The 17126-nt window shown below is 39.2% G+C and overlaps 1 protein-coding gene across 1 annotated transcript; it reads left to right on the forward strand.

Annotated features, from left to right (window-relative positions):
* Positions 1-414: 414 nt before the first annotated feature.
* LOC137181926 (monocarboxylate transporter 2-like) lies at positions 415-16463 on the forward strand. The gene is made up of 5 exons (XM_067588053.1): positions 415-867; positions 1330-1549; positions 6733-6876; positions 9410-10222; positions 15309-16463. Exons 2-5 carry the CDS (start codon positions 1333-1335, stop codon positions 15563-15565), a joined length of 1431 nt encoding a protein of 476 aa, XP_067444154.1. The 5' UTR covers positions 415-867; positions 1330-1332; the 3' UTR covers positions 15566-16463.
* The last annotated feature ends 663 nt before the right edge of the window (positions 16464-17126 follow it).

A 17126-nucleotide genomic window follows, 5' to 3' on the forward strand; every position in this document is an offset into this window, starting at 1 on the left:
TCACATTTTTTGTAATGGAGGCGGTGGTCACGGTCAGATATAGATACACTGACAGGAGTGAAACCCACATAAACCCACTATGAGCTGACGTAACTTTAAGTCAAGTCATAACACAGTAGAGTGGGATGTGACCTATCGGCTGAAAATGATGCAGAGGCGATAAAGCTTTGGTACTTGTGAACCTGAAACTCCCATGATGTATATAGAGAACTCGTCAGAACTCAGAAGCCCCCAGGCCACCGATGTGACACGTGACCACACATTCAATAAAGCAGCAGGCTGAAAGTTTGCTGGAAGAGAAAAACGGGCTGCGAGGACACTCAATAATAGGTAAGGTTTACTTTGTAAAACATTTATATATGAGCCTACTTCTCTTTAAAGCGTGAAAAGCTACAGATTTGATAACGTAGTTTCTTTGTATGGCTGGTATCTAGAGCGGTCCACGTGTGAATGATTTCCGTTCGGCTCCGAGTGGAAGAGAAGAAGAAGAAGAAGACGAGCAGGAATCTTCTTCTTTTCACTGAAAACATTTCTTAAGAATTACGTCAACACTTCTGGTGTAACAGTACAACTAGTAACAGTTTACACTAGTTTTGGAGGAGAAAAAAAGCAGTTCGGGTTTAATCAAGAAGTGGAAGTTTCAGCATCCCTCGCTGGAATGAATGGATGCATTTATTTGTGAATGGAGACACATATGTGACAAATTACTAAGGACGCTTTCAGCCTGGCTGACAACTCAGCAAATACAGTCGAGACAACTTCAGCTGTTCGTACAGCATTAACAGGAGCCTTTGCGCAACGTTGTAAGCCTGATTAATTAAACAACCTGTCACATAATCTCTGCATTTGGTGTTAGAGGCGGAAGAGGTACTAAACTTCTTTATTTAAAGGCCAAAAAAAAGTAATTTTTGGCTATATAAATGATGTATGTTCACATATAGTTGCTATTTAACTGAAGAGCATGATTTTATGATGTAATTAGCATTTTGTGTTTCTTATTCATGATGAATCAACCTTATGTTCACAAACATGACTTCTGTAAGCAAATCTGTCACAGAAAACAGTGAAATCTTTGGTATAGTTGTCATCTTGTGTAAGTCTATGTATTAAACTGCCTTTGAATTAATTTGGCAGTGAAATGTTCACTTTTGAAATTCATCTACTCATTTGCTGACAAGAAGTACACAGACTGTATATTTAAGCTGAAGTATCAATTCTGCATGTAAATATGATCTGTTGTACATAATGAAGCATTTTTAATGTGCACTTTATGGTCTCAGTTTTTTAACATTCATTTTGATAATGTATGTTTCTCTCTCTCTGAACAAGAAAATGTCCCCAGCAGCAACAGATGAGTTGCACTGCAAACCCCTGGATGGTGGTTGGGGTTGGATGGTGGTCTTTGGGGCCCATATTTCCATTGGATTTGCCTACGCCATGCCCAAAGTCCTCTCCATTTTCTTCAAGGAGATACAAGAGGATTTGCAGGCCAGCTCCAGTGATATAGCGTGGATTTCCTCTATCATGCTGGCTGCCATGTATGCAGGAGGTGAGTCAGTCAGTATTTGTTACATGTTGGTTGTGGTAGCCTTACCTTTCTAAAGATCTGAGTTGTGTTCGTTCCATGTTGGTGCTTGGTAACATCCTAGTCTAGGAACATGTCATTCAAAAGTCCACTTAATTTCAATGCATTTATTTGTTGGGTGTGTTGCCTTAGCCTATATCAATATACAGCAAGCATATGCTGTTCTTGCATTGTCTGTCTTTGTTAAGCAGGCCTACAATGCTGAACTGGAAATTCACTGCAAAAAGACTTTCATTCTAACTGATTTTCAGATATATTTTATGCCCCCGTACATCAACAGTTTGTTGCATTTTCCGAGAATACACTCATTATTGCAGTTCATAGTAAATGAGGTCCTCTTGTGGAGAGCACAGCTAAAAATAGGCCTCACTTGAGAAAAATGAGATGCAAAATGCTGCTCAAAGTGTGCAGAGCCCCTCAAAGTAGTTCACAAATGATTGAATGATATGATGAATGATTTGCACTGCAATTAGTATTTTTTGTCTTTTTTAGATTTTTTCTTTCCTTTTTTCTTAATGTGAAATAAACCCAGGTTCATTTCTGATGGAAAAAAATCAATCAAATCAATCAAAATTGCGACCAAGATATTTACTGAGTGGGATATTTTACATTTGAAAAATGATGTAATGGTATCACTGTTTCTAATCTACCTCAGACATACTGTATTTGGCATTGTTGTGCTGCAGTTTCTTGTTACTTATGCTGATAAGCAAATATCAGCAGATATTTTCTACATAAAAAAACAGCTGGTCACCATAAATTAAATAACTTCAAATAACAGAGTTTCAGCAGAGATGTTAGGAAGTCAGTGTGGTGTAAGTTGTGAATGTATCTATATATGAGCCTGCAAATAACAACCTACAGGTTAACTAGGCTGAGCTCTTTTTTATCTCTTTGGGTTGTATTGTCTTGTGTTACCTTAGTGCTCTGACACAACAAGCTCACCTCCAAGAAGTGGCACTGACAAAAGTCTACTGATCAAACACTATTTTAAGCTGCACTTGAACACACCACAGTAGGTACAGCTAAATGGACAGCTGACTGCAGACTTGCATGCCTGTGTGAGAGGGAATGAGTTGTTAGTGGTATGTATTTGTACTAATCAATCAGCATCATGGCAAAAATCAGAGAAGTAAATCTCAGTTTTATTGCAAATGGGGAAAAAAACCCTTAATTATTGGGCATCTGAAGAAAACAACTGTTGTGCTGTACGTTCACTTGGACCACATATGTAATTGATAAATTGGCTTCACATGACTGACTGCACCCACTGAAATAGTGTTAGGCTGCCTAATAAGGGGAATGTTGTTAGCAAGTACTACTCATCTGACTTAAATTTATCTATCCACACTGACACTGATTACTCTGAGCCATGTATTAGTCGTTACTGTTTTCTTCTTCAACATTCAGATACATACATACAGTAATTTGATGCGAAAAGATCTGAAAGAAATAGTTTTGACTTGATAAGAATATGGTTTGATGCCACTGATGCTTTTCCCTACACTCTGACCCATAATAGCACTGTCAGACTAAACAGGCTAAACGACAGTTTAGTTTAGTTGACAGTCGCCATCCCTGAACTACTTGAATAGTGGTCTCCAGCCTTTTTAGCTTCTGACCCATCTTTGTTAAGCACTCATCACTGGTTGAAGATGTCAGAGGTGTGAGTAGTTCAGCCAAACAGTGTTACTCCTTTCTCCGATTGTTTAATAGGTTTTAGAGTCTTGAAGAGGTAAATAAACATTTATCATCTTCTTCTTTCCTATTTAGTTGATAATCTTGCAGTCCCTCTTCCTCAACACTCAGGTTGTGAACCACTAGATTTCCTCTGGATCTTGTAGTTCACGCCACCCATGTCTGGTTGTGATAATCTGTGTTTGAAATATCCAAAAAATATTTGGTCCTTCTCCACAATTTCACCGGCCTCAAACAGGAAATACTGGCTCCAGTGATCATTTGTTCAACAATAATCAAATAAAAATTTAATTGAATTGGTAAGGTCCCAAAACAAATGTATTACAGTACTTTTTAAATTTTTGTTTCATAGGTGCCATTACTCAATCTAATCTTTATTAGTTCCTGCTGGCATTGTCTCTACTTTCCTGTTTCCTCCAGCTTGCATTGGCTAGATCCACAGTTACTGGTTGCTGGATTAGATATCAAATGTGTGTGAAACAGCTGACAACTCTAAACCACTGAGTTGCTGGATACACATTGCATTTTGTAACTCATGGGGCTAGTCTGAAGATGTCCTGTCGTTTTAATCATAATTATGATTGTTGGATTATTGACAACATTTTTATCAGCCACAAAGGAATTGCAAAAGACTTTTACTCACTCGTCAGTCAGAAAAACGGAAATGACTGTGTGTATTGTCTCATGTCATGTTGCAGGTAATGCTGTGTTTGAGTGACTCATTAGATGACAATAAAAGTCTTTATGAGGCTTTACATGAATTCATCAGTAGCTGCTTTCAAGGTTACAGGACAACGGGGTGTGTAACTCACCTGCACTCGAGTCAGAGAGGCCTAACTGGTGAAATATTCCCCTCCACTGTGGCTCCGGCACAGGGCTTTATCATATTGTCCTTGGCAAAGCTTCAGCAATGTCACCTAGTGGAGGAGAGAGACAGGGGGAATATATCAGAGGAAGGTTCAGCACACTGGGATCTGACACCAAGTCCCCATGGGAGAGACATGACAGCCTTTTCAGAAAACCTCTGACTCAAGGAGTCCAAATGATAAAGTTATGATGAAAGTGGAAATGGTGGTAGTGTGGGAGATGCCCTATTGTGACACAAGTACAGTGAGAGAGATGATCTATCTTTGACCCCCGCAGGCACCTGGTTAACTGTATAAACAGCGGGATGGATGTTTTTATTCCATGTACAGTACAGTGGTACAGCAGGTACAGTTGTTGAGGACAGTTCTTTCAAGCTCAGCATTAAGCGAGAAAGAAAGATTAAAAGAATAAACAACTGAAAACTTCTCATCGCGTGTCAGTTGTGACTGATTTTCACTTATTTTGTACATGCACATGGGTAAATGGCCCTAAGCGTTAATGAATTGTGTAAGCAAGTCCTGAACATGAAGATTCCTGGCAGGTTAGGAGCTTGTCAGACAGGAATGAGCAGCTGCAGAAAAGTTTAGCAGCCGTTTTATTCTCCTCTCAAACCTTTCATTCTGTATGCTGGAGCTGAAGTATTCTGTTTAAGGAAGAACAGGTTTACCACACACTGCTGCTTGATATCACAAATAGCTTGTAGGTAGCGTGACATGCTAATGGACTTCATTGTACTACAATGCACTGCAGTAGCTTCAAGATATACAGAGGCCTGAGGAAAAGAAGTAAGATGATTCTGTTATTCATGGTGAAAACTGCAGTTTATTGTGGTCTTATATTGTTTTTTTTTCAGCTTGGCCCTTGTATTCCTGCTTTTGACAAGCTGCTGCCTGCTAGTTCGCAGCAAACTTCTGGAAAAGTCCATGCATTCATGTCACAACAAGGGCTGGGTATCGAACCTCAATGCTTTCCCATACCAACCAAAATGTGTGTGTAGCATCCAGTACCGAATATCTAATCAGATGCTTAATTTTTCTTTATTTTCCACTGTATATTACTCATAGTAAGATAAAATTAAAAACAGATGCTTTTGAGAAGTTAAGATTATTTTTGTTAAAGCTGCACTAATCAATATTTTTGTATAAACAATGGCTCAAATGGCTGTGTGTAATGTGAAAGAGGTCACTTATAGTGAAAACCCCACATAGAAATATCACCCAACTCAGCAGTTCACATCATCTCTATGGAGTGTTTTAGGGTATTTTTTACAGCCCTCAACTTTACTGATGTGGTTCAGTCTCACTGCCCACATCAACACTTTTTCCTGTCGTAGCTGGCAGCTGTTTTCAGCACATTTTAGAGTATTTAGCAGCTAAAGACATAGTTCTTTATCTCAGCAGTTTATGGAGACCAAAAAGGTGAGTGAATAGTCAACTTACATCTGTCAGATGGGCAGAAACTCCAACTCCAAATGAATGCTAATGTTGCTCTGTGTATTCTGCTGGATGTGTAAATAGGCAAGTGTTTGCTAACATGTTGGTGTTATCACCTGTATAAAGTGATAAAGTCAAACATTGCAATGGTTAGCTTGTTGTAGAATTCTGCCTCCCAAGTGGCCAAAAAAACTCAGTAGTGCTACTTTTGTATTGTATTGAAACTCAGGTATTATATTGTTCCTGGTATCAGAAAATGTCAAGCCAGAACTATGCCTTTTATTAGTAGTTATATCTAGAGAGGCACATGGCATATAGACATTTAATTAAGAGAATTATATAAAGAATGTGTTTACGGACATGCACAAATCCTTGATGTGCACTTGTAATAATCATAAATATAGTCACCTTTTGAAGGAATCATTTTAAGACAACAGGCTTTCCTTCATGGTATTTTTTCCCCCATGTACTGAGAAATTAATCATCAGCCATGGTAAACATGCTCTTGAAGACAGTAGGTGTTTGCCAAATATGTAATCCTCTTACTGCTCACTGGGCAGTTTTCAATTATCACCATCCACACACAGGCCCTTCGCACCAATGACTTGAAAAGCTGCAGCATGTTAAGTTTTCAATAATCATGGCAGCCTATATATTAGTTTGATTGATGCTCTCTGTATTTCTCTATATGAAATGAGTAAGATGAATATATTTTCGGACGATGGGTTTTTATAGCAAGGAGAAGAAAGAAGTTTTCATTATAGTTTGCTGCAGATGGACTGGTGGTGCAATGTCACTCTTTCAGGCAAGGTTATGAATGAAGGGATGAGTGACAGCATATAAAAGGCTGTTTAATTGCTGATTGATCACTGAGTGAAGTATTTTACATCATCAGGGGAGAGTATAATGAGTCGCCAAGTTGCTTCGTAATGGACGCAAAAGTGTGGTGGTGTTCCATCCTCCGCTGTGATGTCCTTTTGCCCTTGGTTTAGACCTAGAGTGAGAACTGGTGCTGTTGTTTGCACATCTCCCAATCCTGGATCACTAAAAGCAGGTAAGTTATTTATGAAGTCTTTTTACATTCAGATTTAACATAAATCTAAATAAATCTCTCGCTCTCTTTCTCTGTCTTTCTTCACGTCTTTGCAGGACCAGTCAGCAGTTTGTTGGTCAGTCGCTTTGGAAGCCGGCCAGTAGTCATGCTGGGTGGACTGATGTGTGGGGTCTCCATGGTAACTGCCTCTTTTGGGAGCTCCATCATATACCTCTACTTTTGCATTGGCATCATTGGAGGTACAGTACTTGGATATTTATTTTCTCTTTTTTAAAAAAAGAATTCATTTGCATACCTGTGTTGGGAATCCAAAGCATCGAGTTTCTTTCCATAAACAGTTAGATGTCCATGAGATCACAGCCCAAAACTCAGACATGAGTACTAGCGTATTTGTAATAAAGTGAATGAGCCAGCAGGTTTCATGATATGGATCCCTGCCTTGTTTACCACTTTACTCACTATTCCCATCAGCCCTGGTTAAGCTCCTCTGGGGATGGGAGGATGGCAGTCTTCATCTTTTCACATCCGCTAAAAATCTCTGAGTTTCCAGATCTGCTTTCCCTGGCTGCTCTGCCGTGCTGTCTGTCAGGGCCCAGGGCATTTGCCCCGGCTCCTTGGGTGCAGTTAGAGCGCCAAGGGGACGAGGACCAGGACGGTAATTAAGACAGAACTGTCCCTGATCCCACAGAGCATGGTCTTCCGTGGCCCTCTGCACTCTCCCGTAGGCTCCTATCATGGTCGTCACATGGGGGCTCCCTGCCACCCTGCGAGGCTCATTACCTTGCCAAGGACTGCTGTGAAGGATTAATAGGCCCAGCAAGTGGCTGGGCCATGTGTGGTGCCGGGGGCATGTGTGTGCCCTGTTCTGCTCCCCTGTGCCCTGGCACACTGACACATAGGCATTGGCGGTTTCACCTAGCAGACATGCAGATATGCTTACACACATGCATACATGAATACACACGCATATGCAAACTAGTTTGTCAAAAAACTTCACAGACTCAGTGAATGGCTTTTGGTAAGTAATTATCCTTTTATAGGAGTGTTATTTTGAAGTAGGCATGAAAAATCAAGGTTAGCTTTACTGTCATTACACAAAGATGCAGAGAAGCTGTGGTGGACACACACGGCCTGAACATCAGATGTTCAAGATCTGAAAGGTCCACATTTTAGATTATTTGGGGCAACAAAAGGCGTTAAACTGATTAATTGTTACAGAAATCTGCTGTATAGAACAAAAACATAGTAGTGGCAGTAGCGAGTTAGTGAAAAACTGTAATATTAAAATGATAATGTGCAGGGATAGGGAATTATAGGAAATCTTTCATTTCTTTTTTGTTACCACAGAAACCTGGGGTTCAATTCTCAGGTGCTGATACCTCTGGCTTGCTTGTGTGTTCCAACATAATAGGCAGTGTTTGCATGTGGGATCATGGTGAGGGATCATGTCCTTGTCACTGCACTAGCGAGGTTGGTTGGGGCACTTGGATGGAGGGGGGTGAACCTCCCATGTGTTACGCCCTCCTGTTGAAGCTCACTGGTGAAAGGTTTCACACAGGAGGCACATGTCTTATCACTCGCACCCCAGGTCAACAGTGGAGTTAGACTCGAGTGCAGCTGGAGATTTACTGTAGTTTTTAATGTCCACATGCCTACAGTACACTCACATTTGGACAATCTGGGGTCCTCTTGTTGGCTGCCTTGACAATACAAAGAATGTTGATGGACTTTACACTGTGTATTGATCAGTAGCCCACCAGTAAAGACACTGAGATAAGGTTAAAAAAACAGTGGAATATTCCTTTAAGGGTAAATCACAATTAACAATTTAAATGAACAATTTATAAAATAAATACATTTTGTACAAAAAATAAATTTTGTAAATAATTTTGTAAACATGTCTTTAATACTATATCTATTTATAACATTATATTTACAGTATTTTATTTCATCATATGTTGCTATTTCTATATTCATTTAATTTGTCTTGAATATTCCTGCAAACCCCCTAATCAAGAAATTCTCAAGAAATTATCTGTTACCTGCCAATAAGATAAGATTGATAAGTGATCTTTGGAAGACCGAAGTTTTCCTAAACTGTTGATTAATCTGAATTGTTATCCTGACCCCCACAAATATGATAAGATGTTCACCACACATTGTATCTTCTCCAGTGCTTTGAGTAACTTGTTATGTAATCCTGACTTACAGTAGTAATTCAATGACTAATGAATGCCACATTCTTTGTGAACATATGAATTATTGTTGTTTTAAACTCTGATATATACTGCATGTATGTATGTATAATATATAGTATATTTGAATAGAGATATTCACAAAAAACAAAACCCTTTTTCCTTGCACTTTCTTGTGGGACAAGAGAAGAAGTTTCAGTTGACATTAGAAAGAGAGAATATAGCATCCTAACCAGCTACCTGTAGCTCTTCATCTTCATGGAAAATGGTCATTTTCTGAAAAAAAAAAAAAATCTATTAAATTGATTTTTTTGGGGTAAAGCGGCAAGAGAGTGAATGTATTACCTAGGCTCTCTAATTTATTTCTACTTAAATGAAGAAATTATTTCTGAAATAATTCCAGCGTTCTCAAATGAGATTTGAGCTGGCAAAAGTGAAATGAGATGGAACCTTAATGAGCACCAAGCAAGAATCAGCCCTTAATTTAATTTATGTTCCCTTTGGAGTTTAGGTTCAGGAGGGTTTTCTTACTTAAGATTTTTGGAATGTGACTGTGTTCTCTCATGTTTATACACAGGTTCTGGACTCTCCTTAAACCTGAATGCATCTCTCACCATCATCAGCAAGTATTTCCTGGCAAGGCGTCCTTTAGCCAATGGACTGGCCATGGCAGGGAGCCCAGTATTTCTGTGTGTTCTGGCTCCTTTCAACCAATATTTACTGGACAACTTTGGCTGGAGAGGAAGTCTCCTTATTCTGGGGGGTCTGATGCTCAACTGTTGTGTTGCTGGGGCCCTGATGAGACCTGTTGTTCCACCTCGTAACTCATCCTCTGCACCACAGAAGAAAGTGGAGGAACAGCCAAATGACTGCAACAGTAAGCTGAAAGGAAACTGTAAAAAAACTCCTAAGAAGTTCTTGGATTTGTCCTTCTTCAAGGATAGAAGCTTCATCATTTACCTCATTGGGAATATGATGTTCATCTTTGGTGCCTATGCACCCATTGTGTTCCTGTCATCCTATGCTATTAGTTTGGGTGTAGAGGAGTACTCTGCAGCCTATCTGCTCTCCATTATGGGCTTTGTGGACATGTTTGTTCGGCCTGCCACCGGCCTGGTAGCCAACAGCAAGTGGATCAGGCCCAGAATTCAGTACTTTTTCAGTTTTGCCATGATATTCAACGGCACGTGCCACTTGCTGTGTGCACTCATCAAGAGTTATACCTTCCTGCTGGTCTACACAGTAATGTTTGGTGTGGGTTTCGGCATGGTTTTCGCCCTGATTTTTGAATGCCTGATGGACCTAATGGGAAATGAACGCTTCTCCAGTGCTGTTGGACTGGTCACCATCATCGAGTGTTTACCCATGCTACTGGGACCACCTGCTGCAGGTAACTGTGCACAAAGAACATAAAACTATCCATTTACAGGCATGACAGAATCAGTGTGACTCATTTAAAAAAAGCACTTCTCCACTCAGGGCCCAAATCAGGATATCCAGTACTCAGTATTTTAATTTGTCATGTGCTTGTGGTTCATGCTTGTACTTATAAATCAGTATTTTTAATTTTTATAAATACTCATATACAGTATGCATTATTACTGTTGTTTTATCCCCATGATTATGAGAAATACATTCATACATCCTCTGCCCAGCTCACCGCCTCACACTAAATTTCACACTAAACAGTCTACATGTAAAGTCTCATGTGTTTCCTCTAAGAATTTTAATAACTTTGTTCATCATGATGTGAGAAATAAAAAGAGTGCGTCCTGGTCATAGTTAAGTGAAAAAAATCCAAGCACAATGCAGAAGCGTCTCTCCTGCTGCTGACAGCGCCGTCAGCAAAAGAGTCAATCATACAGGTTTTTAGAGGAGAGGTTGCACCAACATCTGGTTCAGAAGTAGTTTAGCAGACTTCACTAACACTGAGTACTGGATAGAGGGCATCGGAGAAGTGAACAGAAAGGAGTTGCGTCTGTCTTGGTCTCTGCCCTCCATTTCTATCATCCTTTTATGTTTTGATTACAGGTAGTTTTGTAATTAGGTTAGATTTTGAGACCACACCCGATTAGTTAGATGATTTGAATCGTTGCAGCTTAAGGGGCAGCCCTATTTCTATGTCTACCTACCTATGGATTGTTGAATCTGATAAGCAGTTGCACAAACAATCCAATCATGTGTACATATCTCTCTCTTACATGGGCACAAATATTTACTTTCAGCTCATTTCAGATTGCCTTATTCTGTTTCTGTAACTGAAGGGCCGAGAGGAAGTAAATAATGTACTCATATATGACGTTTGATTAGTCTCAAAACCTGCACACATAAAAACCAGGTGCGTGCATGCAACCCTCTCTATGCACTTGCGACTGCTCAGCGCTCACTTGCTTGTCAAGTTGACTTTTGAGACTTTAAATAATGATATTTAGCAGCCTATTATCCGTTTTGTCACTACCTACAATTATGAAAAAGTGTTAGAAATCGCAAAAGTCTGTTTAAACACACTTTCAGATTTGTGAAACCTTTATTTTGCTTATGAAAACAGAAAAAATATTGATTTTACTAATATTTCTCCATTCAGACTGTTGATATTATATCTAGGTGTGTCCAGCCATCAAACTTAAATTTAACTTCACTCTAGTGCCTCCTATGTGTTCCTCACATATCCCATGGTTAATTGTGTGTGCTTCACTTCACTTCATTCCCGTAGCGAACTGACCCATCAATCTGTCATTTGTTGATCTGTGTCTTTTGAATCTGAGAGATCTTGACAGCATTTAAGTTTTCTTAGTCACAAAACTAGGTTACAGTCTGCTATAGCACATTTAACACATGGTCTTTGCTGTATGAAAATGTGCGTCTGCCCCTTTTTCCTGGAACATCTTTAAGGTTTTGATTTCAAAACGAAACAAAAAAGTTTTTTGGAGGCAGCTGCCAAATAAGTAAAGATGGTCCACATCTGCAGTAAATGGCTGTGGAAAACTGTGCATCATATTTGCCTTGTACTGTAGGCTAACAGCAGGTAGCTCTCTAAAGCTCTTGGTCCCCCACTTCATCTCTGTGTTGCAGCTGCATCTGTGATTGTTTGATTATGTCGTTGCCCCAGACGAACCCCCCTGGATGTGGATGAAGTGCGTAGCATATTTCTCCCAGTCAGTATTTCTTGGCAGAGGTCAAAGCATTAAAACATAATATCATGATGATATCACGAACATGTACAATAAAGCCTAAAGCTGCTCTCTGTTTTTATAGCTAAATGAGCTTTAACCTGTGGTATTGTAAACAGTTCTGAACAAAAAAGTACAAAAGCACACCCTTAATCCCAGACAGTTCTCATGAGTGCTCCAGAGGTCAGTTTACCTTGATTAGATCATCAAGGTAAGGTGAGATCAGATATGTTGTCTGGTGAAATCTCAAGTATTCAATATTCAATGGATGATGTTAATAATTAAGACAATATTGTGTCATAAATTAAGTGAGTATGCTGTTAGTGGGGATTTTTGTAGTGGGTCAGACTCAGTTTATTTTTTATTCAGCATCAACCCACAGGCTGAATTTCTGCTTACCAGCACATCAAAAAGGATAAAAAACATTGTCATCTGAAGCCTTATATCTCCAGCATTCTTTTGTCTCTGATGGTGCTTTAGATTGAAGTGTTGGACAGCTACCTTCATGGTCTAAATAACTGTGTAATCAGAAGGATATTGTTTACAGTCACTGCTTCCTTGCCATTTTCAGGATTGGTGCACTTTTGAAAGGCCCACTATAAAACATTCTTCCCTTGATCTAGTAAAAACAGAATGTGATCTAATGACAGTAACTGGCTCTAAAAAAGGAGCCACTGAGGAAAATTGTTTTGAGTCACAATTTGTCATCAGTGGAATAAAAGCACTTTGAATTTAGACATTGTAGTTGAAATCTCAGCCAGTAACAGCAAAGAATTTCTTCCCAGTGCCTCCAGCATGTACTGTAGATGAGTTAATGCTGACTGCTGAGGGAGATAATTTGTTGTGAAATAATCTTAAAGAAATTTGTCACTGTGCTGGACAGATGCTGTGTAGCAAACTACACAAAAAGCAGCTATTAAAAGGTCCATACTGATAGCGAAAACAACAAAAGAAGGGGCCTCTGTTTTGTTAAATTTAAAAGTCAGGAGCCACTAGAGTTTGCAGGGCCTTGTGGAGACTATTTGGCAGCCTAAATGATGATTATTCACACATTCTAAGTTAACGGTAGATATTATAGAATGGCATTTTGATTTGTTAATGAAGGTGTGGCACAATAAGTAGGAAACTTACTACTTATTAGGCAAGTTTAATCAAGTAAGCCAAAATCACTAATATGCCTCAGATAGCTTTACAATCTGTACAACATAAAAAACCTCTTGAATTGATCCCTGAGTCAAATATGGAAAAAACAATCAAGGTTTATTGCACACAAGAAGGTTTATATCAGTGGTTCCCAACCTTTATGTTTGTGATGCCTTTTTAAATGAGTATGTACTTATTTTGTGGAACCACTGAACTTCCAACAGCTTCTACTTAACCCATCTGGTGAATTATGTCAGCCATTACATTAATTACATGCACAGTTGTTGGTTCCACCCCCTCCATAACAGTGCACCTCATAAAGTCCCTGTCCAAATGTGCACCACAGAATTGGAATTTAAATTCAGTGAATGGCATGAAGAGTAACTTTGCCACCACAGAGCAAGGACGGAAATTGAAATGCTCAGACTGTGCACCAGTCTATATGTCAACTTTAAGGTTCATTTACAGAGATCTGTTTAGTGTGTCCTAGACAAATACGTTGAAGAAGCGCTGTAGCTGTACATGACTTAATCAGCCATGCATATCACCCCCACTGACAAACTTTTCCTCCGATCTGAGTTTTAATGAGGTGGAAATTTATAGGCCCCCCAGTTTGTCTAGTGCGACCCTGTTCTGGGGTGCTTATTTAACAGGGTAAACAAATGCCTCCCTGCACATCTAACATTCTCCTCCAGAGGGCACAATCTTTATGGCTCCCCTAACTCGTCTGCTTGTTACTGCTCCCCAAAACCTTCAGGTCAATCCAATTAGGTGGAAGTGAGGTAAGTGGGTGTAATTAGCTTTTTGCTTTGGATGTTTAATGACACTCAGTTCAAACTCTCGTCATTAAAGTCCTGTACCTGGGCCATAATTAAGCTGTGAATACATTAAAAAAGAGGTGACTATGCCAGATGGACTTAATTACTGCTTAGCCAATCAAGGACTGTCTTAATGAGGGTGATGGTCATTGGCGTACACTCACCAGATGAGTGCTATCAATCAGATGATGCAGCCTGCATTGAGATGGTTGAAAATGATCCAAATGCAAAGTGACCCCTCCTAGTGCAGTACAGTAAAGTACACGCACACACACACACACAAACATCATTATCATATTATTCGTCGTAAAGATGGTAATTGGTGTAATTAAGGACAACTACCACGGAAAGTGCACTTAAATTTAACATCCGCTCTAATAAATTGAGATACTGTAACCGTAGCCTGTAAAAACATACTGTGTAATACATGGGCCTCCCAGTCTGTCACAAAAGTCAGAACCAAAGATTTCTTGGAGTTTGGAGGAAAATCAGTTTACTCTGAATTTTAAAAAGCAGCTCCTGAGTTTTGTGATAATAAACAAAATGAACAAACAGATCAAAAATCACTTTTTCAAGGCAGGAAAAGAAAAGAAGGACTTTCTGGACCATAAGGAGAACATATTCCTGCTCCAAATAATCCAACTGTTGAAACACTCTACCACTGATTCAATAAGGCTCAAAATAGTATAAAGGAGAGATTGTAATACAGTGAGATGGACAGGCAGACAGGCCATCATACATGCTGAGAGTGAGAGAGATAGCGACACTTGCCAATCGATCCGTGTCTGGAGGCGAGGGGGTGGGGGGGGTGGGTTGGGGTGGGGTGCGGTTAAGACTCTGAAAACCCGCAGGCTTAAATCTGATCTAAACCACATTTGTCACTTTTCTGCAGACTTGGGCTCGATATTTATGGCTCTGAGTATGGGTCTCTCTTCTGATTCGTTTTGGTAGCAGCCGTCCAAATTGCCTTTCCAGAGATGCAGGGAGAGCCAGGAAGGGTGTAATGGCCCTCTGTCATTTCCGACATGGCTCAAATTGGCCTGTGCTCTGACTCTCTCAAATACACACATACAGCCAAATGTGAGTTCGGTCTTGCTCTTCACCTTCAAACTTGTCAAGTGGTCAAATGAAGATACTATGCAGGTACATATTGTGTTTTGTTGTCATGGTGTACAACAGTCAAGTGTGTTTTTGTTTATATAGACATGACATGGTGTAAAATGGGTTGAACTGACCATCTCTTGGTTGGAAAAGTCATATAATAGTTGAATTTCTTTGTATGGTGAGTGAGTATCTTTATTCACAAGTTCATTATTTAACCGTTCACCCTCTTGTCTCCACGCAGGGTCACTGGTGGACATCTTTAATGACTACAAGTACCTTTACCTCATGTGTGGCGCAGTGATCGTCACTGGTGGGCTCTTCCTCTTTGTCATGAACATCTACAACTATCACATGCTGGAAAAAGAGAAGGCTGCAAAGGACAGACAGCAGAACCCACAAAACTTAGAGAACCAGGACCAGGAGAGCATCTCAGTGCCAGAGATGCAACAGACCTCTAATGGCAGCAATGGAGCAAACTCAACACAAGGGCCAAATTAAATGTCACCTCTCTACTAAGTTTGCATGTTAGCGACATGTGTGTATGGTAGGTGTATATGGGTGGTAACGCAGTGTGGTGGAACGACAGACACAGTCTAACAAAGCTATTCCTGAAAATGCCAAACATTTGCCAGTTCCAACCTCTGAAATGTGCTGCTTTGCTCACTTTTATATGATTGTAGATTAAATACATTTTGGTTTTAGACTGTGGGTTTAACAAACAACCACTTTTAAGATGTCACAATGGACTCTGGAAAATTATGACTGTTATTTTTCACTTTTTTCTGACTTTATAGATGAAATGTTGAATCAATTAACAGAAGAAATAACTGACAAATTAATCAGTTATATAAAAAAAGTATTTGTTGTAGCCCCAGTTCATTCATTCATCTACCCAGTTTGTGTTTTGTCCCCTAGGATACATGGAAGTGTTGCAGATGACACACTGAACAGGGATGAATTACTTACATATACTCTTCAGTACTGCTGTGTATGTTGCTTTAAACCTGTGATGTGATATGACTGTATTACCTTGACTTTGGCTCTGTCACCTTTCAGAAAGTCACAGACAATGCTGAAAGGCACACAGTCTTAATATTTGAGAGTTTAATGTTTGCTGTAGTAATTTGAAGGATGAGTGGGTGACGTGTTCCTTTATTACAACGAACATGGGCTCTGTAGGGCATTCCCTATGAAAATATTAATCGTTCGTGTGGTAATGTGCATAATCTCTCGACTGCCATGAGATATTTTGCACTGTTTACATTATAAAACTGGCAATAGGTTTCACAGATCAAATACTGAAGCTGCCAGTAAAAACACAGAAATGTTAAAGAAGTTTTAAACCCTTTTTAGTTTAATTCATTTTAAATTAAGTACTAAAGTCTGTAATGAACATACAGTCTTAACTGAAATGTGATATCAACTTATGATCATTCTCTGACTTATAGTAAATAATAATAGTATGTTTTTAGTCAGTGTTTATTAGATTTGAACTTTTATGCTGAGACACATAAACTGATATGTGTGCTACAGTAATATGTAATCATTTTGTGCTGACATTTAGCAGTGACATTTGTTATTTGTGTGAGAATGGATTTGCATGCCCTGTTAATTGGTTTAATGCTGTGTTTTAGTGTATTTGTGCATGTGAGTAGCGGATGTGTTTGTCGGAGTGCAAGTGAGTGAAAAAGAGAATATGAATCACACATTATTCTAAATCTGGCTAATATAAACTTTATATTTGAAGGTGATGGCAGCTTTTTGAAGTCTGTGTCTGGATTTAATGAAAGTCTTAAGTTTACTTGAATGACAGAAGTTTAATTGTTATTGCTGTATTTCTACTTGAGACATCTTATACATACACATGGGGTTATACAATGTACTATTATTGCTACGAATAACACTGAATTGTCAACCATATTAAAATTCATATGAATTTCATTCTTCTTCTTTCTATTCCTTTATATTTTGGAAGTATTTTCTCCTATCAGAAATTTGTCTTGCACCAGTACAGACACATCTGTTTGTTGTGTTTGATGATTTTGTCCTGCAAATGAGA

This window comes from Thunnus thynnus, chromosome 4 (assembly GCF_963924715.1).
Source record: "Thunnus thynnus chromosome 4, fThuThy2.1, whole genome shotgun sequence".
Taxonomy (NCBI): domain Eukaryota; kingdom Metazoa; phylum Chordata; class Actinopteri; order Scombriformes; family Scombridae; genus Thunnus; species Thunnus thynnus.

Excerpts from the sequence above, each read along its gene's own strand:
- LOC137181926 (XM_067588053.1), top strand. The coding sequence starts at position 1,333 with ATGTCCCCAGCAGCAACAGATGAGTTGCACTGCAAACCCCTGGATGGT. Across the intron at positions 6,877-9,409 it reads TTGCATTGGCATCATTGGAG|GTTCTGGACTCTCCTTAAAC; the intron begins GTACAGTACTTG and ends GTTTATACACAG. Across the intron at positions 10,223-15,308 it reads ACTGGGACCACCTGCTGCAG|GGTCACTGGTGGACATCTTT; the intron begins GTAACTGTGCAC and ends GTCTCCACGCAG.